The sequence below is a fragment of the Sorex araneus genome, chromosome 6 (genome assembly GCF_027595985.1).
Source record: "Sorex araneus isolate mSorAra2 chromosome 6, mSorAra2.pri, whole genome shotgun sequence".
Taxonomy (NCBI): Eukaryota; Metazoa; Chordata; class Mammalia; order Eulipotyphla; family Soricidae; genus Sorex; species Sorex araneus.
This window is the reverse complement of record NC_073307.1, coordinates 90,336,068-90,363,151: the sequence shown is the minus strand read 5'-3', so window position 1 is coordinate 90,363,151 and position 27,084 is coordinate 90,336,068. Positions and strand designations below refer to the sequence as shown.

The window sequence follows — 27,084 nt, the reverse complement described above, 5'->3', positions numbered from 1 at the left end:
GTGGCCGACCTGGGTTTGATTCCTCCACCCCTCTCAGAGAGCCCGGCAAGCTACTGAGAGGATCTCACCTGCATGGCAGAGCCTGGCAAACTACCCGTGGCATATTCAATATGCCAAAACCAGTAACAACAAGTTTCATATGGAGACATTACTGGTGCCCTCTCAAGCAAATTGATGAGCAATGGGATGACAGTGACAGTGATACAGTGATACATCAATATGTTACTTCTGTGTTTTTTAAAGAATGCAAAGAATACATTCTGGAAACAAATACAGAAAAGAGAGGCACAAGGAGGCAAGGTCTGTGGAGAATCTAACTTTTCTCTTCAATGTGCATTTTTAATCCATCTGTTTTCATACATTACTCTTGTCTTATTTTAAGTGCTGAAGGCTTCATCACTTTAAGCAAAACTTATATCTTCTTTCTTACACAGATCGAATGTGATGGTAAATCTCATCATAATGCTTCTTTATAACATTCAAGAAGTCTTTCATCAGTAAAATTCTATCATTTAGGTAAATGGCAGTTTTTGCCCTGTTGGTTCAAGTAAAAACAAAACACTGCTAAATCAATAGAAAATTAAAGTCATTCCTTAGGCCAAAAGATAAATACAATTGATTTTTGTTTGAACTGTCCAATGAATCATTCTGTTTGATTTGATTTACAACTGGAGGGGGCTACAGCAAAGAGTTTAAAACTAATAAACCCTGGATTTGGAGTCCACATTTGGTTTCATGACTCTGTTATATAGTATATCATTGCAGGAGGAAAAAGATGTTTCATGTGTTCTTCAAATGAAGTTCATGATGGAAGAAGCATGAGGATGCCCAGAGTCAGGAGTTAGAGAGCTAGCACAGCGGGGAGGGCGTTGGCCTTGCCTGCTAACCCAGGTTCGATCCCCAACATCCCATATGGTCCTCTGAGCACCACCAGGAGTAATTCCTGAGCGCGTAACCAGGAATAATCCCCGAGCACCACGGGATGTGACTCAAAAAACAAAAAACAAACAAAAATGACTGAATCAGTTGAACCATTCTTTTCCCTGGACCATAGGTTTGTGGGTTTGGTTTTGGTTTTGTTTTGTTATTTTTTTCCATTGTATCAAAGAAATAATATCTTAATTTTCAGATATCAAAGGTGTTGTGGAAATACTTTATTTACTTCTTTTGGTTTGAAGGCTACACCCAACTGTGCTCGGTTTACTCCCACCTCTGTGCTCACACTCAGTCCTAGCAGTGTTCTTGGGGACCACCTAAGGTGCCAGGGATCGAACCAGGGTAGGCCACCAGCAAGGCAACAGTGCTCTGGCCCCTAAAGTATTTTTTGTAAACTAGAAATTGAGATTCCATATGACCCCACAATGCCACTTCTGGTAATATATCCCAAGGTTGCAAAAAAGCACAGTAGAAATAACATCTGTACCCGTATGTTCACTGCAGCACTGTTCACAATAGCCAGAATCTGGAAACAACCCCAGTGCCTGAGAACAGATGACTGGTTAAAGAAACTTTGGTACATCTACACAGTGGAATACTATGCAGCTGTTAGGAAAGATGAAGTCATGCAGTTTGTTTATGAGTGGATGGCCATGGAGAGTATCATGCTGAGTGAAATGAGTCAGAAAGAGAGGGACAAAAAAAAAAAAGAAAGAGAGGGACAGACATAGAAGGACTGCACTCATTTGTGGAGTATAAAGTAACATAATATGAGACTGACACCCAAGGACAGTAGACACAAGGGCCAGGAAGATTGCCCCACTGTTGGAAGCCTGTCTCAGGAGCTGGATGAGAAGGCAGCTGGGATAGAGACGGGATCACTAAGTCAATGATGGTTGGAGGGATCGCTCGAGACGGGAGATATATGCTGAAAGTAGATAAAGGACCAAGTGTGATAGCCTCTCAGTGTCTATATTGCAAACCATAATGCCCAAAACTAGAGAGAGAATATGGGGGAAATTGTCTGCCATAGAGATGGGGGGAGGGTTAGGAAAGGAGGGTGGCATAGTGGGGACATTGGTGGTGAAGAATGTGCACTGGTGGAGGGATGGGTGTTCGATCATTGTGCGACTGAAACTCAGGCATGAAAGTTTTGTAATCCCTTAGGGTTCTCCAAGTACCGCCAGGAGTGATCCCTGATTACAGAGCCGGAAGTCAGCCCTGAGCACCGCCAGATGGGGCCTTAAAATGTACATCAACAAAAATGGGGGGTTATAACTGTACTATGTACAACAAGGGCTTGGGAAACACTCCTTATATTGTTCACTTTGCGTGTTCTAAGTAGTCTCGAGTAACTAGCAAGAGAGTCAGCGTGCTAGTACAGTGAGACGAACACTCCAAGAAGAAATATCGACCCTGACCTGTAATTGGCCTTCTGTACTTGGCAGTATTTAATATTTAAGCAGATGAAATGTCCCTCAGCAGTTGAACGACTCCAGCGAAGTGCAGCTGGAATGTACTCCTGTATAATTTATTTGGCTGGAGTTCAAATACAAGACCGAATCTTGTGGGATTCAGAGACGAGTTCATTCAGCCACTCCGTAATTGTTATGAGAAAACCCACTTTCTATTTAAGAAAAAAGAGAGAGAGAGAGAGAGAACATTCTGCACAGTTGATTTCTAGCATCCAATCTCCTCCTCTTTATTTTGTCTCTAGCCTCAAGTACGCTGGCCTTGTTTTTCATACCAATCCACCTTGCATTCATTCAATCATCACTTTCTGTGATCTGGAATATAGCTCAGTGCTACGGAATTTGCCTTGTCTGGATATGCTTGTTGGCATCACAACAAAAAATATGAGCATTTTTAATTAAGCGGCTCCTTGTTACCCATTAGCAAATAAGACAGACAAAATGAGCCACCTCCAGAGAGCTTCTTTCCCAGAGGGTGGAGAGGATAAGAAATCCATGTAAGTAAAGAACTTTAGTTGTTTATAAGAATATTTTCTGCCAGGGGACCGGAGCAGTAGCACAGCGGGGAGGGCGTTTGCCTTGCACGCGGCCGACCCGGGTTCGATTCCCAGCATCCCATATGGTCCCCTGAGCACTGCCAGGGGTCATTCCTGAGTGCAGAGCCAGGAGTGACCCCTGTGCATCGCTGGGTGTGACCCAAAAAGAAAAAAAAAAAGAATATTTTCCGCCGGGCAAGAGTGATAGTACAGCGGGTAGGGTATTTACCTTGCATGTGGTCAACCCAGGTTCAGTCCCCGGCATCCCATATGGTCCCCCGAGCACCGCCAGGAGTAACCCCTGAGCATCACTGGATGTGACCCCAAAAGCCAAAAAAGAAACAAAGAAAAGGAAAATAATATTTTTCCTAGAAGTCTGAGTGATAGTACAGCATGTAGGGTGATTTTCTTGCACACGGCTGACCCGGGTTCAATCCCGAGCACCCCATATGGTCCCTTGAGCACAGTACCAGGGGTCAACCCTGAAATCAGCTGAGTGTGGCCCAACCCCACCGCCTACCTCCCCCCAACCATCACACACAAAAAAATGTTTTCTGCTCTTAGGTATAAGACTGGGGAGGAAGATGGAAATCAGAGTGAGATGTGGCCACTAGCCCTGAATGTAGGATAGAGTTTTAAACAGACTTGTAGAGGTTAGAAAAAAAAATAATCGTCCCTTTTCTTGCCTCTGTTCTCTCCTGTTGGATCACATTGGGTCGTCCTTGCTCCTCCCGCAGGGAGCTTAAGGCTTTTTTTTTTGGGGGGGGGGAGTCACACCTGGTGATGCACAGGGGTTCCTCCTGGCTCTGCACTCAGGAATTACTCCTGGCGGTGCACAGGGGACCATAATAGGATGCTGGGAATCGAACCCGGGTTGGCCGAGTGCAAGGCAAACGCCCTCCCCGCTGTGCTATCGCTCCAGCCCCAAGAGCTTAAGGCTTTTTGAGCTACTCACAACAGTGCCCCTGAGGCACACACAATTCCATCAAGCACTTATAATCCTATATTGCTTTTCTTTTTCTTTTACATCATTTGCGTGGTTTATTTAGCAATGTTCTTTTTGTATAGACACAGGAAGACAGTTCATGCTATGCTTTGTAACGTGGGAGTTAGTTGACTCCAAAATAATATTTACTCCTGGGCATCCATATTTACTTGACTTCAGCCTCAGTTGCCCTTAGTTCCTAGCACCCCAAAAGCAAGGTCCTGACAAGGAACTGGATGGATCCAGGGCAAGCTGTGAGCTACTCTGGCATCAAAATGGGCCAGGCTGGGGCTGGAGCAATAGCACAGTGGGGAGGGCGGCTGCCTTGCATGCAGCCAACCCGGGTTGAATTCCCAGAATCCCATAGGGTCCCCTGTGCACCGCCAGGAGTAATTCCTGAGTGCAGAGCCAGGAGTAACCACTGTGTATCGCTGCATGTGACCCAAAAAGGAAAATAAACAAAAACAAAATGGGCCAGACCAACCACTACAATATTTAACTATAAGTTAAGAGCATGGTCATGAAAAAACTCTGTCATGACCCAAAAAGAAATAGCCGAATAAGAACCCTTCTGGGGTTAGGAAAGACTAACCTGGCCTGAGGACTGTGGTCTGGAATATATAGCGAGATGTCCCCAGGAAGAGCCAACCGCTAAGCTTAATGTATCTCTTACTGTGATCATTAAAAATGCCTAGAAATAGTATAAGAAGGGGCTGCAGCGATAGCACAGCAGGGAGGGCATTTGCCTTACATGCGGCCGACCCGGGTTCGATTCCCAGCATCCCATATGGTCCCCCGAGCACTGCCAGGAGTAATTCCTGAGTGCATGAGCCAGGAGTAACCCCTGTGCATCGTCGGGTGTGACCCAAAAAGAAAAAAAAAAAAGAAATAGTATAAGAAGTAAATTTACTGATTGTGTAAATGGATTACTAGCTGAGGAAAGGGAAAAGCAATACACCCTGGACGGAATCCCGCCCTTGAGCGGATCTCCTAGTAATCTGGAGTGCTGAATCCTCAGATGAGATCTTGTCCTTGAGTTTTTCCCCTGAAGGAGTAGTGGCTTTACATCTGTTCGTTGTTATGATCATGTTCAAACCCACCTCTGTGTGTCCCCACCCTTCGTGATTTCTATAGAACTACGCTGTCAGGGGTAGGAGGGGTCTCGGCGTTGAAGACCAGAAAGTTGACAACTAGAAAGGGGGGTGAGATCTGAGATTTTAGGACCTGGGGACAAGAAGGGGGACTAGATGACGACGATGAATGGGAGGAGAGGAGTATGAGACCACGACAAGGAGAGGAAGAAAATGGAACAAAGAAGAGGACTTTGGGGGCAGGAGCAATAGCACAGTGGGTAGAGCATTTGTCTTGTACATGGCGGCTGACCCGGGTTCGATTCCCAGCATCCCATATGGTCCCCTGAGCACTGCCAAGAGTGATTCATGGGTGCAGAGCCAGGAGTAACCCCTGTGCATGGCCAGGTGTGACCTAAAAAGCAAAAAAAAAAAAAAGAAGAAGAAGAAGAAGAAGAAGACTTTGAGGTCTACAAGGAGACAGGGATGATGGAACTAGGATGACTGGGACCACAACCAAAACTACGACTACGATCCTGAAGGAAGGGGAGGGATCGAACTATGCCGGGGAGGAGAGAGAAATAAACTGCCGACCGACCAGCCTGGGTCCAAGTTTCTCTGTTCCCCTGGTCGTTCATCCACCCGCCACCACCTGCTGTCTGGCGTAGGGAGATGGTTCTCTGCCACCAAACACTAGAGTCCCACACGAGCCACCACGCCCTTTTCTTTTGAAACTCACAATCTCCCACCTCTTTTTCCTTGTTTTTTTTTTTTTTTTTGGCGGGGAGGGTCGTCACACCCGGCGATGCACAGGGGTTACTCAGAAATGCACTCAGGAATTACCCCTGGCGGTGCTCAGGGGACCCTATGAGATGCTGGGAATCAAACCCGGGTCAGCTGCGTGCAAGGCAAACACCTAACCACTGTGCTATTGCTCCAGCCCCTCTTTTCCCTGGTTGATCTCCCTTCTTTCCTTCTCCTTCTTTCTCTCTTCCTCTCAACAGAGCGACGTGCAGGCTGGCGTGATAGTACAGCGGGTAGGGTGCTTGCTTGCACACGACCAAACCAGGTTCGATTCCCAACGCCCTTTGGGTTGCCTCAACCCTGCCGGGATTGATTCCCTGAGTACAGAGCCAGGAATAAGCACTGAGCGTGGCCAGATGTGACCGCCACTGTAGGGAGCCAGAGCACATGGAGCAAAGATGGCGCCGACATCCGGCTGCCCTAGGTGGTAAACAACCTCCAGAGCGCGGGCCCCGGCATCGCCCCCCCCCCAAAAAATAAGCAGAAACAAAAACAAAAAAAGTAGAGAAATAATGTGATGAAATACAGAAGAGATTGCAAGTTTCTTCCTTCATAGGATTTAATTTTTTTTTTTGGCGGGTATGGAGGGCACAGCTAGCAGTGCTCAAGGGCTACTCTTGACTCTGCACTCGGGCATCACTTCTGGCAGGCTCGGGGCACCCTATGAGATGCCAGGGATCGCCAGAGCGATAGTCCAGCAGGGAGGGCATTTGCCCTGCATGCAGCCAACCTGGGTTCGATCCCCGGCATCCCATAGGGTCTCCTGAGTACGGCCAGGAGTAATTCTTGAGTGCAGAGCCAGGAGGAAGCCCTGAGCATTGGTGGGTGTGACCCAAAAAGAAAAAAAAATAATAAGTAAAAGAAAATAAGAGAAAAAAAATGCCAGGGTTTGAACCGAGGTCAGCTGCATGCAAATTAAGCACCCAACACCCGTCCAGCCATCCTCACAGGGTTCTGATGGAATAACCTAACATCTGTATTTCCGGGACAGTGGTCAACACCTTCCTCATATGACATCCATAGGAGACTAAGCCTTCATCTCCTTGGGGGCTGTGCTTAGCATCAGCATAAGGAGAAGCGAGAAGGGGGTGAGGGGCCTCTAACACCCAGGGCTTACCTGGTTCCCTGCACGGTAACCCTCTCCGGAAGGACTAGTCGTGGCTGCCTTTGAAGTTTGGGGGGGAACTGAGGGCGAGAACTGAAAAAGCAAAGAGGGCGAGTCGGAATTCGAACCCTGAACCCTCACGGCTCCACGGGCCGCCCCTTCAACGAACACGATGCTAGGCCTGGGCTTCTGCGAGGGCTTCCTCAGAGCTCGTGAGAGCTCATCTCACGAAACACAGTCTAAGGCGGGACACGTGGAGAACCTGCTCCCCCGGGTGAGCGCTCGGAAGAGGCAGCCCCGGCTGGAAAGGCAAGAAAGCGTGTTGGAAGCAGCTTCGTGGCAGGGAGGAGCAGGAGGGCGGGATCCAGAGCCCAGCACATGTGATGGACTCCTGCGGGCTGGTGGCCGTCGAATCCCAATGCACCCACTTGTCAGTGAAATGGGGGTGATGGCGAGGAAGGCAAACGCCCTCCCGGCTGTACTACCACTCCGCCCCCAGACCCCTGAAATTCTTCACTGTGTCACTGTCACTGTCATCCCGTTGCTCATCGATTTGCTCAAGCAGGCACCAGTAACGTCTCCATTGTGAGACTTGTTGTTACTGTTTTTGGCATATCAAATATGCCACAGGGAGCTTGCCAGACTGTGCTGTGTGGGCGGGATACTCTCGGTAGCTTGCCGGGCTCTCTGAGAGGGGCAGAGGAATCGAACCCAGGTCAGCCACATTACAAGGCAAAAACCCTCCTGCTGTGCTATCGCTCCAGCCCCCTGAAACTCTTTAATAATAAAATCGTTTTATTTGTCACACAGTAACCTATAATTCTTCTTGTCTATATCAATCATGTGTGATAAAACTATGCATGATTTTATAGAGGGCTAGGGAGGGCTTAGAAATTCACAGCACTTCGCGTTCCTACTGCTAACCTTGCTAAACGAACACGTTTGTATAATTTTAAAATACTTATGTTGAATTTGATGGTTATTTCATTTTTGTTTTTCTCTAGAACATGAGCTTAGAAGCTAGTCCCCCGGGATATCAAGCAAATTAATGCTGCTTTTTTTTTTTTATTTGGGGAGGTCATATCCGGTGATGCTCAGGAGTTACTCTTGACTGCACTCAGGAATTAGTCCTGGCAATGCTTGGGGGGACCCTATGGGATGTTGGGGATCAAACCCGCGTCTGTCACCTGCAAGGCAAATAAACACCCTACTTGCTCAGGCCCCCAGTGCTCTTCCTTTTCAATCAGAGGTCAGGGGAGCAGGGAACGTGAGCCACACCCAGTTGTGCTCAGGGCTTACTATTGGCTCCGTGCTCAGGGGCCACTGCTGGTGGTCCGCTGTCTCCGTGGCAGACACTTTTCTTTTCCGTCTCTCTCCCTTCGTGCGTTAATACAGGTATCACTGGAGCACTGTCATCTGTTGCTCATCGATTTGCTCGAGCGGGCACCAGTAACGTCTCCATGGTGAGACTTGTTGTGACTGTTTTTGGCACATTGAATACGGGGAGCTTGCCAGGCTCTGCTCTGCGGGCGGGATACTCTGGGTGGTAGCTTGCCGGGCTCTCCGAGAAGGGAGGAGGAATCGAACCCAGGTCGGCCGCGTGCAAGGCAAACGCCCTAAAAGGTATTTGTTCAGGGCATTCAGTACTTCTATCAGGAAGGCACAACTGGAGTAGATTTTTAACTGGGTGGCACCTCCGGGGTGTGGGTGTGACTTGCCGGGGCTTCCGGAAGTCCAGGGAGGTGTGGGGGAGGTCGCCTGGCCCGACCCGAAGAGCCCCATGCCATTATTTCTGATGTTCTTCCTTGCACTGGTCCCTCATTTGCAGCCTGCCGGAGACGCAGCGGCCCCTTTCTGGGCAGTAAGAGAAACGGCCACACGGTGGCAGCAGAGGGCTAAAAGGAGCCGGCTGGGAGCCGGAGTTTCCCTGCAATTCCATTGAAGGGCAATTTTTATTTATTTAGTGCTTTTGGGGGGTGGGGGATCACACCCGGCGATGCTCGGGGGTTCCTCCTGGCTCATGCACTCAGGAATCACTCCTGACGGTGCTCGGGGGACCCTAGGGGATGCTGGGAATCAAACCCGGGTCAGCCACGTGCAAAGCAAACGCTCTCCCCGCTGTGCTATGTGGCTGGGGGCCCCAGACATGCTCCCTAAAACCAAGCAAACAGCACCACAGCCTGCATGGACTGACCGCCCAGCTGTACTGTTTGGTGCCCCTTAAGCAATAGGATCTGTTTCCCCACGTTGTAAACTGGGTTGCATGTTTGTTGCACTTTTCTTGCTTTGACCGTCACTCATTCATTACACGTGTGGGAATGATACTTTTTCCTCTTTTTTTTTTTTTGGCCACACCTGCATTACCTGAGGCTGCTCCGGATGGGACATTCCAGGAGTAATAACTGAGTGCAGAGCCAGGAGTAACCCCTGAGCACTGTCGGGTGTGACCACCCCCACAAAATACAAACAAAACCAAAAAGAGCCTGTTTGATGGGAAGCTCACAACCATCTTTATCAGTATCGTCGATCCGATATTGCCGGGAGTGGGGGTGGGGGGAGTGTGATGTAATGACTTTGTGATTATTTCTTCTTTATTAATCATCTTAGTGTAATAAAATGTATGTCCTTTCCACTAGTGATTGAGCAGGACAATGATTGATTAGTCATTAATTTTTTTTTTCTTTTTGCGTCACACCTGGTGATGCACAGGGGTTCCTCCTGGCTCATGCACTCAGGAATTACCCCTGGCGGTGCTCTGGGGACCACATGGGATGCTGGGAATCGAACCCGGGTTGGCCGCGTGCAAGGCAAACGCCCTCCCCGCTGTGCTATTGTTCCAGCCCCCCTTGGTCATTAATTTTTTAATTATTTTTAATATTAATTTTTAGGGGGGCTGGAGCTATAGCACAGTTGATAGGGTGTTTGCCTTGCATGCGGCCGACCCGGGTTCGATTCCTCCGCCCCTCTCCGAGAGCCTGGCAAGCTACCGAGAGTATCCCGCCCGCACGGCAGAGCCTGGCAAGCTCCCCATGGTGTATTTGATATACCAAAAACAGTAACAACAAGTCTCACCATGGAGATGTGACTGGTGCTCGCTCGAGCAAATCGATGAACAACGGGACGACAGTGCGACAGTGCTAATATTAATTTTTATTGTTATCCAACGCCATGAGATACAACATTACAAAGCTGTCCAGGATTGGGTTTCAGTCATACAATGTTTCAACACCGCCCCTTCACCTGTGTAAATTTCCCAGCATGAATGTCCCACTTCCCCTCCCACCCACCCACCCACCCACCCCAAAACACCCCCGTTGATTTAAAGAAGGGAGAAAAAAATCCTGAAAAACTCTTAAAGTGTCTTCATGGGTTGAACTGCGTCTATCCCTGCAGTGATAGAACTTCTCCACCAGAGGGCGATCACAACCAGGAGCGAGGTTCTGTCCACACCCGTTTTCAGACTTGGCAAACAAAGAGAAAAGTTACGGGACAGGCGTTTGTTGGCTTGTTTGGGAGACACACCCGGTGGTGCTCAGGGCTTATTCCTGGCTCTGTGCTCAGGGATCGCTCCTGTCTGTGTTTTGGAGACCCCACGCAGGGCAGGATTTTCAAGCCAAGGGCCTCGCCTCCTGTGCTATCTCTCTGGCCCGATTTTCTGATTGGGTTTTGGTCTGGGCTGGAGCACGTGTTCAGGGCTTCCTCCAGGCAGGGCGCAGGGGACCGTGTGGGGTGCAGGAGACTGAGCTTGGGTCAGGCGGGTGCAAGGCTAATGCCTTGGCCCACTGTCCTATCTCTCCAGACCCCAGGCAGGCTTCGAATGCTTTCTAGAACTATACAGAGCAAACGCCCCACCTGCTATGCTATCGCTCCAGCGGCCGACCCGGGTTCGATCCCCAGCATCCCATAGGGTCCCCTGAGCACCGCCAGGAGTGATTCCTGAGCGCAGAGCCAGGAGGAACCCCTGTGCATCGCCGGGTGTGACCAAAAAAGCAAAATAATAATAATAATAATAAATAAAACCATACAAACAAAATGATACAAGTGCATAAGCCGAATGGGCTCCGTCACAGCAAAATGTCACTCTTAGGGCCAGGGAAGTGGCGCCAAGGACTAGGGCGTGTGTTTTGCATGCAGGAGGTCCAGGTTCAGTCCCCGGCACCCTGGTGGTCCCCTGGACGCTGCTGGGGGTAACCCCTGATGTGGCCCCAAAACATACAAGTAAATCAGTCTTCCAAGCAGGTTAAACTGGCTGCCCACCTTCCTCTCAGCTCCCCTCTGGTTTCCGGAGAGTGAAGGGGGGCCCCGGTCCCCCAGGTCAGCGGGAGAGGCCCCGCAGCCCAGCCCTGCTCCCTGCTGGTGATTGGACGGGGCAGGGCTACACCTGTGATGCTCATTGGCGGCTGTGGCTGGTCCGGGCACAGCCCCCTGCTGTCAATCAAATCCTGTGTCAAGCAAGCCCTAATCCTGATGCTCTCTCCTCTCTCTCCTCTCTCCCTTCTCTCCTCTCTCTTTCCGCTCTCTTCTCTCTCCTCTTTCTTCCCTCCCTCTCCTCTCTCTCTCCTCTTTCCCTTCCTCTTCTCCCTCCTCTCTCTCTTCTCTCTCCTCTCTCTTTCCTCTTTCCTCCCTCTTTCCTCTCTCTTCTCTCTCATTTCTCCCTCCCTTCCTCTGTCTCTGTCTGTGTCTCTCCTCTCTCTCTGTCTCTGTGTCTCTCCTCTCCCCTCTCTCTCTCATTCTCTCTCTCACTCTCTCTTTCTCATTCTCTCTCATTCTTTCTCTCTCACTCTCATTCTCTCTCTCACTCTCTCTCTCTCATTCTATCTCTCTCACTCTCTCTCATTCTCTCTCTCTCGTCTCTTGTCTCTCTCATTTATTTTTGGACCACATCCTGCACTGCTCAGTGCTTATTCCAGGTTCTGTGCTCAAGGGTCACTCCTGGTGGTGCTACCAGAACCCTATGTAATGCCAGGAATCGAACCCAGGCCCCGGTGCAAAGCAAGGACTTTGGCCCACCAGACTGTCCCTCTGTCCTACACTTTTTTCTTTTTGCTTTTTGGGTCACACCCGGCTATGCACAGGGGTTCCTCCTGGCTCTGCACTCAGGAATTACCCCTGGCGGTGCTCGGGGGACCATATGGGATGCTGGGAATTGAACCCGGGTTGGCCGCGTGCAAGGCAAACGCCCTCCCCGCTGTGCTATGGCTCCAGCCCCTGCCCTACACTTCTTGTCTTTTCTAGCCTTAAGTCTATAACCTCTTGGGCATGGAGGGGGATGACCCCAAATGAGTCAGCTGACAGGCCTCAAGGACCGAGTGGGCGTTTCTCAGGTGAAGAAACTCCTCGTGAGGACAGTGGCCCGCCCAGGCCGGCGGCCTGTTGCCAGAGCCCAGCCTGCAGGGACCCCCACACCCCCAGACTCTCCAGTCAGCCTCCCATGGTCTAGGGTCATGGCCGGAAGCTGCGGGCACTAACGCCCCATGGGCCGGAGCGAGGGTCCAGGGGGGAAGGTGTCTGCTTTGCACACGGCCAACCGGGTTCCAGCCCTGCATCTCGTAGGGTCCCCTGAGCACCGCCAGGAGTGGCCTTCCTCCTTCCCGTCTCTTTTCTCCCTCTTTTATTCATTGTTATTTTTGTTTCGGGGCACATCGGGCGGTGCTCAGGGCTCACTCCGGACTCCGGGGGACCCTATGGGGTGCGGGGGGGGGCTGGACCCAGTGGGAGCTCTACCCACTGTACTGTCTCTCCGGCCCCACACCTCTTCTTCCTGGTTGGTGCTTAGGGGCTGCGCCTGGCTCTGTCTTCAGGGGTCGTGCAGGATTGGAGTTCACGCAGGTAAGTTGACCTGACCCGACTTCTCTCCCCAGCGTGCAGCTGTAGTCCCTTCCCTCGCCACCAGGGGGCGCAGTTTCTGCCTGTTCCCACTGTGGGAGCCAGCAGGGGGCTTCTTCCCCGGTCTGCCGGCTCTGCCCAGGCTGGGAGAGGGGATTTCTGGCCCCTCCAACCCTTGCATCCACACACCCCTTCCCAGGACTGGCCTCTGCTCTCTCCCGTCACAGGAGCGGCCAGTGGGGGAGAGCCCAGGTCCAGTCTAGAAAATTCTTGTTTCTTAATTTTTTAATTATTTTTTTAAATTTGGGGTCCGCCTGGGGATGCTCAGGGCTCCTGGGGGTCGGACTCCTGTTTGGCCGCGCGCCAGGCAAGTGGCCTACCCGTGGTCTCGTCCCTCCAACCTCTCTCATTTTTTTTTTATCTGAATTATGATGGTTTTCATTGAAACTCACTGAGAAAGGGGCTGGAGCTATAGGACAGCGGGGAGGGCTCTTGCCTCACACACAGCCAACCTGGGTTCGAGCCACCAGGGGTGGTCCCTGAGTGCGGAGTCAGGAATAAGCCCTGAGCAGAGCCAGGTGTGGACCCAAAGCAAAAAATAAAAATAAAAATAAAAAGGGGGAAAAATCAGGTATCCAGGGGCTGGAGCAATAGCACAGCGGGGTAGGGCATTTGCCTTGCACGTGGCCGACCCAGGTTCGATTCTCAGCATCCCATAGGGTACCCAAAGCACTAATTCCCAGCATCCCATATGGTTCGCCTGAGCACCGTCAGGAGTAATTCCTGAGGCATGAGCCAGGAGTTAACTCCTGTGCATCGCCGGGTATGACCCAAAAAGAGAAAGAAAAAAAAAAAGAAAGAGAAATAAACAAACAAGCAAACAAATCAGAGACCCGGCCCTTTAAGCTGTCTGCCCAGTCACTGGAACTTTGCCCCTGTTTTTAGGGCAGCCTCCTACCCAGTGGTGCCCCGGGGCTCACTCCGGGTGCTGAGCTCAGGGGTCATTCCCCGGGGTGCCATGCAGTGCCAGGGATGGAGTGGGGGGGGGGCTGTGTAACCGGCCCTTGGGGACACAAGCCAGGGAGGACCCCACCCGTCTCAGCGGTGCAAACCCTCCTGAGGGCCGCTCGCCCATTTCTCCTGTCCAGGGTGGAATCTCGGGGTCTCCTGGACACCTCTGCTCTCTCAGAGGGTGCCCCCTGCCTGGGCTGACCGCCCGCTCCCCACCCGGCCCCAGACCTTGGGCTGAGACGGGAGCAGGGGCGCGGGTGTGACACAGGGGACCTTGTCAGTGGGCTCTTGGCCCTGACAGTGCTGGCCGGGGCGGGGGAGGGGGAGCAGGGTGGACAGCTGAGGCGAAGGCTAACTGTCCGCTAAGGCCATCAGGTGCCAGGGAGGGGGAGGGGGTGTCCCTTCTTTTTTTTAGATAGTATCTATGGAACAAGGAAAGAAAGAAGTTTTGTTTTGTTTTGTTTTGTTTTGTTTTGTTTTTCAAGAAAAAATGGGGCATGTGGGAGGAATGGAGCCAGAGAGATAGTACAGTGGGGAAGGTGTTTCCCTCACATGTGGCAGACCCAGGTTTGATTTCCGGTCGATAAGGTCCCCAGAATCTCTCGCCCCCACGCCTGGCTGTCTTCACCGGGACTCCTGGAGGGTGGGGCTGTTGAGTTTCCCTCCCCAGCCCGGCAGCCAAAGACCTCCGGAACTTCATGGCTCTGCGACATCTTGGAGCCTAGTTCTCCCTCTCGGAGAACCTGGCAAGCTGCTGAGAGTTTCCTGCCCGCATGGGAGAGCCTGGCAAGCTCCCTGTGGCGTATTCCTATGTCAAAATCAGTAACAATGCTGGGTCTCATTCCCCTGACCCTGAAAGAGCCTCCAATGCGGCACCATTGGGAAGGACGAGTAAAGAGAGGCTTCTAAAATCTCAGGGCACATGAGGCCAGCACCTTTCCCTTATACAATTGCTCTGGCATTGTGCTAAAAAAAATTAAAAAACAGGACCTGAGTGCTAGCACAACAGGGACGGTATTTGCTTTGTATGCGGGCACCCCAGGTTCAATCCCCAGCATCCCATAGGGTCTCCCGAGCACCTCCAGGAGTGATTCCTGAGAGCAGAGCCAGGAGGAACCCTGAGCATCGCCGGGTGTAACCCAAAAGCCAATTCCTATAGATATAGGAATATATATTCCTATAGATTTGTTGCTATTTTTGTGGGGGCCACACTGTGTCAGTGGTCCAGGAGTGACCCCGGATACACCTGGTGATGCTCAGGTGCCAAGAAACGCAGACACCAGGCCCAGGGCAACATCCACACAAAGCAAGTTTCTACGGCTTGAACCCGGCCCCCGGCCTGGTGTTATTCTCTAGAATACTGTTGGGCTGGGTTTGAGGGCTGGGAGCCACAGTGCTCAGGGGCAGTTCCTGGCTCTGGGCTCAGAGGGGCCCCTGGTACGCTCCGGGAATCATACGTGGTGTCAGGGATTTGACCTGGGTCACCAGGGGTCAAGGCGCCTCTTACACGCTGTGTTATATCTCCGGCCCCTAGAATAAAATTTTGTGGGTAAAGTGTTACTCTTTTTTCTTTTTCCTTTTTTATTTTTTAATAAATCACCGTGAGGGACAGTTACAGACTTACAAACTTTCGTGCTTACGTTTCAGTCATTCAATGATCGAGTGCCCATCCCTCCACCAGTGCCCATTCTCCACCACCAATGGTCCTAGGACCCCTCCCATCTCCCCACACCCCCACCCTGCCTCTGTGACAGGCGGATTCCCTTTTACTTTTTCTCTCCTTTAGGGTGATGTGGTCTGCCATGCAGGTAATGAGTGGCCATCGTGTTCGGTCCATAGTCCACTTTCGGCACGCATCTCCCATCCCGAGTGGGTCCTCCGAACACCCTTTACTTGGTGGTCCCTTCTCTATCTGAGCTGCCTTTTCCCCCAGCATGCAAGGCCGGCTTCCAAGCCATGGAGTAATCCCCCTGGTCCTTATCTCTACTACTCTTGGGTGTTAGTCTCCCATTCTGTTACTTTATATTCCACAGATGAGTGCGATCTTTTCTATGTCTGTCCCTCTCTTTCAGACTCATTTCACAAAATGTTATTCTGAGGATAAAAAATATCTTGTCGAGGGGGCTGGAGCGATAGCACAATGGGGAGGGCGTTTGCCTTGCACGCGGCTGACCCAGGTTCGAATCCCAGCATCCCATATGGTCCCCTGAGCACCGCCAGGGGTAATTCCTGAGTGCATGAGCCAGGAATGACCCCTGTGCATTGCCGGGTATGACCCAAAAAGCAAAAATAAATAAATAAATAAAATAAAAATATCTTGTCGGGAGCGCGTGTAAATCTACCAGGACACACAGAAGCCCTGTCACGCCAGGCTGGAGAGGCGGCTCAGCAGGACGGGAGCAATCCCAGAACCACACTGTCCCCAAGGAGCGACCCTGGGCGTCTGTCTGGGGGTGGCACCAAAACAAACCCCCCAAACCCCAAACCTAGTAGGTTAGCAACAGAATCTGTTTTGCAAATTCCATCAGATCCATTCATCCACTCAGAATAAAACATGGAAAGACACATTTTATTTCCTTGTTTCGGGGGGCCACAGCTGGTGGGTTTTTAGGGCTCACTCCTGGTCTGTGCTCCAGGATCGGGGGGTTATATGGGGTGTGGGGGATCAAACCTGGCTCAGCCATGGTGTACAAGGCAAATAAATGCCCTGTCTGCTGTATCTCTCCATCCCATGCTTGGGCAAAGGAGGGGGGGTAGGGGGGCGTGCAGAGCTAGTACAGATGCAGATGAAGGAGGCAGCAACAGTTTTCTGGACTGATAAACACTAAAAAGCAAACCATTTCACACATGTACCAAGAGGGGCCGGAGAGATGGTGCAATGGTTAGAGCACTTGAGTGTGACCCCCGGCAGACCATGTGGTCCTCACCCAGCCCCACCCAGGAGTGACCCCGGAGCTGAGAGCCGGAGTAATCCCTGAGCACTGCTGGGTGTAGCCCCAAAACAAACAAAAATGAGCCCAGATCTGCTCGTGTTAAGGAAGCACCTAAAATCTTCCCGGGCCCAGCCAGGCTGCGGCGATGTCCCCGACGGTTGCCCCCCCGCCCCGAGACCTCAGCAGCTGAATGTTGCCACTCACGGCCACCCCCAGACGCGGCAGCTCGTCACTGGCGCCCCTTCTTGCACACCCACGGTAGCGCCGCTTCGCAGCTGGAGGCCTGCAGCCCGTCCTTGCTCAGGGCGCCGCACCTCTGCACGGGGCTGTTGAGGAGAATCCTGGGGGGGGGGGGCGGAGAGATGCGTCACATCATGGGAAGGAAGGGGGGAAAGATGCTAGTTCCAGGGGCTGGGCCGTGGGTGAGGGCAGGAAGTGGGGAGGGAGGAGAGAAGGGAGGGAGGGAGAGAGGGAGGAAGGGAAGGAAGGGAGGAAGCGAGGGAAGGAGGGAGGGAGGGAGAGAGAGAGAAGGGAGTGAGGGAGGGAAGGAGGGAGGGAGGAGAGAAGGATGGAAGGGGAAGAGAAAAGGAAGGGAGGGAGAGAGGAAGGAAGGAAGTGAGGGAGAGAGGGAGGAAGGGAAGGAAGGAAGGAAGAGAGGGAAGGAGGGAGGGAGGCAGGAAGGGAGAGAGAGAAAGAAAAGGGAGGGAGGGAGGGAGGAAGGGGAGGAAGGGAAGGAAGGGAGGAAGAGAGGGAAGGAGTGAGGGAGGGGGGAGGGAGGGAGGGAGGAAGGGAGAGAGAGAAAGAGAAGGGAGGGAGGGAGGGAGGGAGGAAGGGGGAAGAGAGGGAGGAAGGGAAGGAAGGGAGGAAGAGAGGGAGGGAGGGAGGGAGGGAGGGAGGAAGGGAAGGAGGAAGAGAAGGAAGGAGTGAGGGAGGGAGGGAGAAAGAGAGGGAAGGAGTGAGGGAGGGAGGGAGGAAGGGAGGGAGGGAGGGAGAGAAAGAGAAGGGAGGGAGGGAGGGAGGAAGGGGGAAGAGAGGGAGGAAGGGAGGAAGAGAGGGAAGGAGTGAGGAAGGGAGGAAGGGAGAGAAATAGAAGGGAGGGAGGGAGGGGGAGAAGGAGAGAGGGAGGGAGGAAGAAACATGCAGCCCGTAGGGTCCCCCAAGCCCACCAGGAGTGATCCCTGAGCACAGAGTCGGGAGTAAGCCCTGAGCACTGCTGGGTGTGGCCAAAAACACCAAAAAATTTAATTTACACTTTTCAAAATGGTCCGTTAACCTCTTTCATTTGTGGGGGACACACATTTGGCAGAGCCAAGGGCGCCATAAGGGGGCCAGTATTCCACAGGGGGCTCCCAGGTGGAAAGCGTATACCCCGACTTTGAGCCATCTCCAGAGCCCATATATATAGCACAGTGGGTAGGGCGTTTGCCTTGCATGCAGCTGACCCGGGTTCGATTCCTCCGTCCCTCTCGGAGAGCCCGGCAAGCTACCGAGAGTATCCCACCCGCACGGCAGAGCCTGGCAAGCTCCCCGTGGTGTATTCGATATGCCAAACACAGTCACAACAAGTCTCACAATGGAGACGTGACTGGTGCCCACTGGAGCAAATCGATGAGCAACGGGATGTGACAGTGACATACATTTGTGTGTTTGGGTTATTTTTCTTTTATTTTTTCCCTTTGGGCCGCCCCTACAAGCCAGGCAAGCTCCCTGCTTTGCTCTCTCTCTGGCCCTTTGTATTTCTTTATTTAGCCACACAGGGCAGTGCTCAGGGCTGACTCCTGGCTCTGTGCTCAGGGCTCACCCCTGGCGGGGCCCAGGACTTGGTGCTGGGGATCAAGCCCTCATGAGCCAGGTGCGAGGCAAATGCCCCGCGCACTCTACCAACTCTTCCTCCCTAGATGAGCATTCATTTTTTTCTTTTGGATCACACCCAGAGATGCTCAAGGGTTCCTCCTGGCAGTGCTCGGGGGACCCTATGGGATGCTGGGAATTGAACCCGGGTCAGCCACGTGCAAAGCAAATGCCCTCCCCGCTGTGCTCTCGCTCCAGCCCCGAGCATTCATTTTGAGTCGGGCCTGCAGCAGGCCGGCTCAGGGTCCAGGGCCCCTGCTGATGGCGCCAGGGACTGAGCCCAGGGCTCTGCCCAAACCAGCTGTGCGTCCTGCCACCGGGACCACCCCTGGGCCCGGCCTTGATTTTTCCTCCAAGGAGCGTGGACTCCTGCCTTGTCCCCCATTTCCGCTCCAGGGGGCGCTGGTTTGGTCTGGCGGTGTGGCTTTCCGCTGATGCCCCTTACCTTGAGAAATTGAGAGCGGATCCATCTTCCCACCGCCACCACCGGATCTGTTCCTCAGCCCGATCCAGTGAAATTTCTCATGGAAGAAACTGCTGAACAGGTTCTAAGGGAGAGAAGAGGTGGAAGATGATGAAAAAGGAGGAGGGAGGGGGCAGGGAGATAGGAGAGGGGGGTACCCGCCTTGCACACAGCCTATCCCTGAGCAGGGGTAAGCCCTGCACTCTGTTGTGTGTGGAGAGGGGAGAGAAAGGGAGAGGGGAGAGAAAGGAAGGGAGAGAGAGAGAGAGGGTGAGGGAGGAAGAGAGAGAGGAAGGGAGAGAGAAGGGAGAGAGAGAGGGAGAGGGCAGGAGAGGGATGGGGAGAGAAAGGGGGAGGGAGAGGGAGGGAGAGAGAGGGAGAGGGAGAGAGGGAGAGGGAGGAGAGAAGGAGGAAGAGGGAAAGAGAGAAGGGGAGAGAGAAGAAAAGAAGAAAAGATGGGAGAGAGGGAGGAAGAGGAGAGGGGGAGAGAGAGAGGGATGGCAGGAGAGAGAGGGAGGGGAGAGGGGGAGAGAGGGAGAGAGAGGGAGGAAGGGAGAGAGAGGGAGAGGGAGAGAAAGAGGGAGGGAGGGAGGGAGAGAGAGGGAGAGAGGGAGGGAGGGAGAGAGAGAGGGAGGAAGGGAGAGGGGGAGAGAGGGAGAGAGAGAGGGAGGGAGGGAGGGAGATGTTCTCTCAGGTGTTGGTACCCTGCACCTTATTCCTTCCCCCTGCACCACCAGGACCCACCCTGACCTTTGAACATGAGCCAGAAACAACTTCCTATCACCACTGGGTGTGGCCCCCAAACAAAGCCAACACCTGGCATCATGCCCAAAAATCCTTCCTAGCACCCTCTCTCAGAACGCTTACCAGGAACTAAACATCTGGGTGCCACCCAAACTCAGGGGGCGGGCAGGAGTGATCCCCAAGCGAAGCTGAACGTCACCCCCAAAAGCTGCCAGCGTGAAGCAAAACACACACACACACACACACACACACACAGAAAATACGCATTTGTGAAAGTTCTCACCCAGACTGGACCTAGAGTACTGTGGGGAGGGCATCTGCCTTCACCCTGGTTGGGTGCTGGCATCTCATATGCCCCCCCCAATCCCGCCAGGAGTAATTCCTGAGTGCAGAGCCAGGAGTAACCCCTGTGCATTGCTGGGTGTGACCCAAAAGAGAAAAAAAAAAAAAGGGCAGTGACAGATGGGAGTGGTGGGACTTGGGCTAGAACCCACGGCCTCGGGAAGTGCTCTGCTAAGACTCCATCTCTCTGCATCTCAGCCCTTCCAGCTTGCCTTCCACTAGCTCTCAAGAAGCTCCCAGCGAGACAGGAACAGCGGAGAGACGCTCCACACAGTGGGGAAGGCGCTGGCCTTGCACGAGGCGGACCCAGTTCCGATCCCTGGCACCCCGTATAATTCCTTGAGCACCGCCAGGAGTGATCCCTGAGTGCAGAGCCAGGAGTCAGCCTTGAGCACTGCCAGATGTGGGACCCCCCACGCCCCCACCAAATCATAATAGTAACATATAAGTGAGAATTAAACATTCAAAGCACAAAGCCGGAGTGCAATTATGTCCTACGTGCTTGTGAGTCGTGTGTGCGTGTCTGTGGGTGCATCATAAAATTAGGCGCAAAGCTGTGAACTTTCCTCTCCAGGATGGGTGTTAACTAGGGCACTTGGGTGTCTTGTCAGTGTCCTGTTTGTTGGTATTTGTGAGAGAAAAAAAAAAAAACCCACAAACCTAAAAGGAAATGAAGGCAGAATCCAAATGACCCGGGGACACTTATTTTGGCGAACCACACCCCACAGTGCTCACGCCCGGCTCTGCACTCAGGTATCATTCTGACCGTGTTAGGGTTGCTGTGGGCTGACCATGTGCAAAGCAAGCACCCTGCCCAGTCTACTCTCTCTCTCTCTCTCTCTCTCTCTCTCTCTCTCTCTCTCTCTCTCTGGCCTCAGGACATTTTTTAAATTTTCCTTCTTTTTTTTTTTTTTTTTTTGCTTTTTGGGTCACACCCAGTGATGCTCAGGGGTTACTCCTGGCTTTGCACCCAGGAATTGCTCCTGGCAGTGCTTGGGGGACCCTATGGGATGCCGGGGATTGAACCCAGGTCGGCCGCGTGCAAGGCAAACGCCCTACCCACTGTGCTATCGCTGCGGCCCCAATTTTCCTTCTTTTTTAAAAAAAAGAGAAATCAATGTGGGGCTGGAGTGATAGCACATCGGGGAGGGCGTTTGCCTTGCACGCGGCTGACCTGGGTTCGAATCCCAGCATCCCATAGGGTCCCCTGAGCAACACCAGGAGTAATTCCTGAGTGCAGAGCCAGGAGTAACCCCTGTGCATCGCCGGGTGTGACCCAAAAAAACAGCAAAAAGAGAAAAATCAATGTTTATATCACACACGTATATCTTTTACAGGCTGGGGGGCTCAGGGGCTTCTCCCAGCCTGGTGATTGGTGATTGAACCCAGGCTTCCTGCATGCCTCAGTCCTCTGAGACACCTGCCTGGTCTCCCCAACCCCATCCCTTTGCGGTGCTAAGATCAAACCCAAGGTCTCACACATGCAAGACAAGTGCTCTACCATGAGCAACATCCCTGGTCCTGTAATCCTGCAGCTGAGGCACAAAACTCCCTAAGCTGCCCAAATGACGGGGTGTACTCCGACTCAGATGGGTGTAACTGGTACCACACAGCACTCCCGACTTGGCCGTGTCTTTGGATGGGTTAGCGTGGCTTTATGGATGATATCCTGACAAAATGGCCCCAAGAAGAATGATTCACATAACTGTGCGTCTAGCCGCATCGCGATCACGATCATGAAATCCCGTTAATCACTGATTTCTCGGGCGGGCTCAGTAACATCTCATTTCGTCCTTTCCCTGAGATCTTAGAAGTCTCTCCTCGACTCGGCCCTCCCAACGATGTCGCACTGGAGACTCTTTCAGGGTCAGGGGAATGGGATCCAACTTGTTACTGGCTTTAGCATATGAATACACCATGGGAAGCTTGCAAGGCTGTCCCATGTGGGCAGGAAACTCTCAGAAGCTTGCCAGTTTCTCCCAGAGGGAGAAGGAGGCTACAAGATATCTTCTGGGAGCTTGCTTTTAAGTCTCTGGATGTTGGCCGTTGATGGGATTACACACACCTGGGTTCCTCTGCCGGTACCTTCATGCATGAGGCCTGTCCGAACGTGTGGAGAGGGGCCTCGAGCATGGCTGTAGCTAGATTCTGGTGGTCTTTGGCCGCCGGGAGCTCTGCTCGGGGCGGGGAGGGAAGCTGGAGCCCATCCCCTCCGAGGGGCCCCAGGGAAGACAGCCAGGCGTTCAGGCAACAGACTCTCTGCCCGCACGCCTAGCTGCATAAAAATTGTAACTCAAAGCTCTTATGTTGGTTTGGTGTGGGGGCCGCACCGACATGGGCTCAAGGGCTACTCCTGGTGCAGTGCTCAGAGGTCAACTGCAGAGGGGCCGGAAGGGAGGAATCACAGGGTTCAGGCACTCAAACCCAGGCCTCCTGCCTGCGAACCATGAGGGCTAGCCCTCTGGGTTAGCGCCATGAGCCACAAGTGAGCAAACTTTTCATTGGAATCTGAAAATAGTTAAGCAACAATAGAATCATCCAAAAGAGCTTTCAGTGAAAACCCAGAACGGGGGTGGGGGACAGTTCAGTGGTTAGTGCACAGGCCTTGGGCTGGAGGGACAGCTGAGGGGCAACGCACTTGCGGGGTGCAGCGCTGACTCCATTTCAATCCCCAACATCATATGGGGTCCCCAGAGCACTGCCAGGAGTGATGCTGGACTGAGCACTGCTGGGGCTGGGCCCAGCCCCTGCACACACACACACACACACACACACACACACACACACACACACACACACACACACACACACACGGAGTAAATTAGCCCTGCCCTGTAAGCCAGAGTACTCTCATTTCAAAATATTGAGAAAAAGCCCATCAACAAACACAGGCATCAGTTTGGTCAGAATTTCTGGCAATTAAGAAAATGTGTTCAGCGGGTAGGGCGTTTGCCTTGCACGCGGCCGACCCGGGTTCGATTCCCAGCATCCCATAGGGTCCCCTGAGCACCACCAGGGGTAATTCCTGAGTGCAGAGCCAGGAGTGACCCCTGTGCATCACCAGGTGTGACCCAAAAAGAAAAAAAAAGAAAGAAAGAAAACATGGTGTGGGGCTGAGGGTAGGTGAGACAGAGGAGAGACTGCTCTGACGACAAGAGCTGGGAATGATCACGCGGGACAAGAGCTGAGGATTAAAAGTAGGTAAGGAATATTCTTGGTAACCTTTCAGCGTCAATATTGCAAACCACAGTGCTCAAAAGGAGAGAGAGACAGAGACAGAAAGAGACAGAGACAGAGACAGAGAAGAAAACCACCTGCCATAGAGGCAGGCAGGGGGTGGGGGTGGGGGGGTGATGGGAGGGACCCTGGGGACACTGGTGCTGGGAAATGTGCACTGGTGGAGGGATGGGTGTTGGAGCACTGTGTGACTGGAACCCAGTCATGAACAGCTTTGCGAGGGTCAGTCTCACAGTGAGTCAATTAAAAAGTTAAACAAACAAGCAAACAAACAAAAAGAACAGAGGCATAAACTTCCTGGAGCTCATGATATTGCAGATGTGAGGGGAACCAGGTTTGCTAAAGTAACTGCAGTGATAGAAAGGGATTAACCTCAGCTCCTACTGAGGTTGCTTACTCTATCCTAGTGCAGGGTAACTGTAAAGATACTCTACTTTTTAGATGACTTGTTAAAAGAGAATAAAATACAAAGCAATGCTTGGTAACATCTAGGCATTGCAGACAATCACGTGTTATTTGGGGGCTAGGTGGTACAGGATGGTATGACAAAAGTTGGTCGGGAAAGATTATCTTAAGATCATACACAAATATTGCAGAAACTTGATTATTTGATCTCTTGTCTAATTATAACATTTTCTTTTTAAATAAAGGTAATAAATTCTTTGCCCTCTTTTAGTCAAGGTTTTAAAATTAAATTATAAAAAAAATAATAATAAACTTTCTGGAGCTGAAGCCACAGAACAGTGTGTGCAGGTAAGGGCCTTGCCTCGCCAGCAGCCCACCAGGGTTGGATCCCATCCCCCCGCCCCATATAGGTCCCCTGAGCCAGGAATAAGTCCTGAGCATTGCCTGGTGTGGCCCCCAAACAAAATGAAACACAACAAAAACATTTCTTTTTTCGAGGCTTTAGGGCCTAAGAAAATTCAGCATCACACAAACAGCTCCAGTCCGCTCCCCGCTATCAAAATCCCACCCCTCCAGGGGGGCTGGAGTGGGGAGGGTGGTCTGTCCATGTAAAGGAATCCTGTGATGTGAAACTGGAACTGAAGGATGTGAGACGCCACCAGTGAGCCTTAAAAGATCACAGTTAAGGGGCTGGAGCGATAGCACAGCAGGGAGGGCGTTTGCCTTGCATGCAGCCAACCCGGGTTCGATTCCCAGCATCCCATAGAGTCCCCTGAGCACCGCCAGGAGTAATTCCTGAGTGCAGAGCCAGAAGTAACCCCTGAGTGTTACTGGATGTCACCCAAAAAGAAGTAAAAAATCATAGTTAAGGGGCTGGAACGATAGCACAGTGGGGAGGGCATTTGCCTTGCACGCGGCAGACCCAGGTTCGATTCCCAGCATCCCACATGGTCCCCTGAGCACCGCCAGAAGTCATTCGTGAGTGCAGAGCCAGGAGGAACCCCTGAGCATTGCCAGGTGTGACCCAAAAAAGCAAAACCCAACAACAATTAAAAAATTCATAGTTAATGAGCTATGTTATTCATAGTTATTCATAAAAATTCATAGTTAATGAAGAGAAAGTCCAGGGCTATGGTGACTGCCCTGCGTGTGGCTGACCCCTGCTCCGACCAGTTCTCCTGAGCACCGCCAGGAGTGACCCCAGAGATCGGAGGCAGTCTCTGAGCGTCGCCAAGTGCGGGTCAACACCCCCCACCCCACTAAAAAAAAGTCCCACTAAGCGAAATCAACCAGAACTACGTATTAAGTTCAAGTTCACAGGAATGAAGAGAGGTGGATGAAGAGGAGGCGGGGGAAGAGAGAACGGAGCATTCTGGGGAGGGGGCATCAGCTTCTGTCTGCAAGGATGTGATGAGAGAACCTTCTAGAAAAGGTACTGGACACTGGTCCAAGAAGGGGAAGACAGTTACTGGGATGGGATTTCCCGCTTTATAAAGGTCAGGATGGGAGCTAGACAGACAGACAGACAGACAGACAGATAGACAGCACAGAGGTGGGGGCGGGGGGGCGCTTGCCTGGCACGAGGCCGACCTGGGTTCAATCCCCGGCATCACCTACGATCCCTGAGCCCAGAGCCAGGAGGAAGGCCCCCCCCCAGCACCCCTGGGTGTGGCCCAAAGAATAAAACCAAAAGGCAAAACAATAAACTTTGTGTTCTGTTTATCTTACCACAATTTTTGAAGTTAAGAGGGAAAAAAAAAAAAGAAAGATAGCGAGAGATATCTCACATCAGCGCCCTGTAAACTTTCGCACGCTCAGGTGTGAGCCGCTGACGCGCGTGCTGAGACAGAGGCGTCACAGGCGTGGGGAGAGCGCGGCCTCTCGGGGAAAACGGTCCTCCCCCTCCCACCCCTGTTTCCAGTCATTTCCTCCCGTCTTCTTTTTGTTTATCGTATTTATGTGCCTTTGTGTATCTGTGTCACAAAAGCCTTTCCATCGATACCATCAATGTATTCATGTATTAGCTTGGGGTTCCCAAACAGAAAACAGCACAAAACTAGTTTAACCTCTGGGCTGGCTGTTTGTTTCATTTTGCACATTTGTTTGTTTTTGTTGTGGTGGTGGTTTTTCTATTTTTTTGAGGGGCATTCACGCCCGCAGTGCTCAGGGTTTACTCTGGGCTCTGCACTCAGGGGTCACCCCTGGCTGTGAACAGGGCGCCCCAAGAGTGCCCGGGATCAAACAGGGTCGGTCAGAGCAAGGCAAGCGCCCCTTCCGCGGTACTATTACCCCGGCCTTCCCCCTTCAGGGTCTGACCTGACAGTGTTCAGGGGCTACTCCTGGCTCGGTGCTCGGGGACCCCAGTGGGCATCGGGATCAAACCTGGGCTTCCTGAATCTCCAGCCTGTGCCTCAGTCACTGAGTGCTCTCTGTCTCTCTCTGTCTCTCTCTGTCTCTCCCTCTCTTTCCCTCTCTCTCTTTCCTCTCTCTGTGTCTCTCTCTGTCTCTCCCTCTCTCCCTCCCTCCCTCTTCCTCTCCCTCCCTCCCTCTTTCTCTCCCTCCCTCTCTCTCTCTCTCTCTCTCCCTCTCTCTCCCTCTCTCTCCCTCTTCCTCTCTCGCTCTCCCTCTCCCCATCCCTCTCTCCCTCCGTCTCGGCTTTGAGTTTGAATATCCTTGAAGGAAACCGAGGATTAAGTTGGGAAGAAAAATTTCAAAATATGTTGTTCCTTGCCCACTTCGAAACCACACAATAGAGCTTCCTTGGAGGATTTTTCATTGAATGTTTGTAACAACTCGGCAAAGGTGTTTCTCCACTTTGTAGGTGAGAAAATGCAGAGTCGAGAGGCAGCAGCGTGGCCCAAGTGCACAGAGCCAGGGAGGGCTGCTGTGAAAGTAAGGCCGGCCTAGAGCACCTGGACTCCCTGCAGCGCGGGGGCCAGGAGGAGGAGGAGGAGGAGGAGGAGGAGGAAGAGGAGGAGGAGGAGGAAGAAGAGGCTCCCTTAGAAGCTGGTGCTGTCCAATCAGCACAAAGGGTGTCAGGGCCAGTCTGCCACAAACTGGACCGGGGCAGTTTCCTGTGAGGCAAAGCCGGGAGGAGGGAGAAGGCAGGTACCAGGCGGGCCCTGGATTCCAGAGCCCAGAGTGCCGGGAGGGCAGGAGGAGGGAGGAAGAGGCGACCCCGAGAGATGCCACCGTGTGCCCCTAAACATCAACACTATTGCAACCACGTGGCCTAGACCACAATAAAAATAAGAAACCAATTTTTTTTTTTTTGCTTTTTGGGTCACACCCAGCGATGCACAGGGGTTCCTGTGCATCAGGAATTACCCCTGGCGGTGCTCAGGGGACCCTATGGGATGCTAAG

The 27,084-nt window shown here is 52.3% G+C and overlaps 1 protein-coding gene and 1 non-coding gene across 2 annotated transcripts in view; one reads left to right on the top strand and one right to left on the bottom strand.

The window, feature by feature from the left end:
- Nucleotides 1-16,907: 16,907 nt before the first annotated feature.
- Nucleotides 16,908-27,084, bottom strand: part of KLRG1 (killer cell lectin like receptor G1) — a 28,130-nt gene continuing 17,953 nt past the window's right edge. Inside the window, 3 exon segments of the mRNA XM_055143611.1 lie at nt 16,908-17,019; nt 18,975-19,012; nt 19,015-19,077. Of these exon segments, the coding sequence (XP_054999586.1) occupies nt 16,908-17,019; nt 18,975-19,012; nt 19,015-19,077 (213 nt within the window).
- On the top strand, nt 23,602-23,729 carry LOC129406303 (small nucleolar RNA SNORA66). Its single transcript, XR_008630919.1, has one exon. It is a non-coding gene; the product is annotated as a small nucleolar RNA SNORA66 (small nucleolar RNA).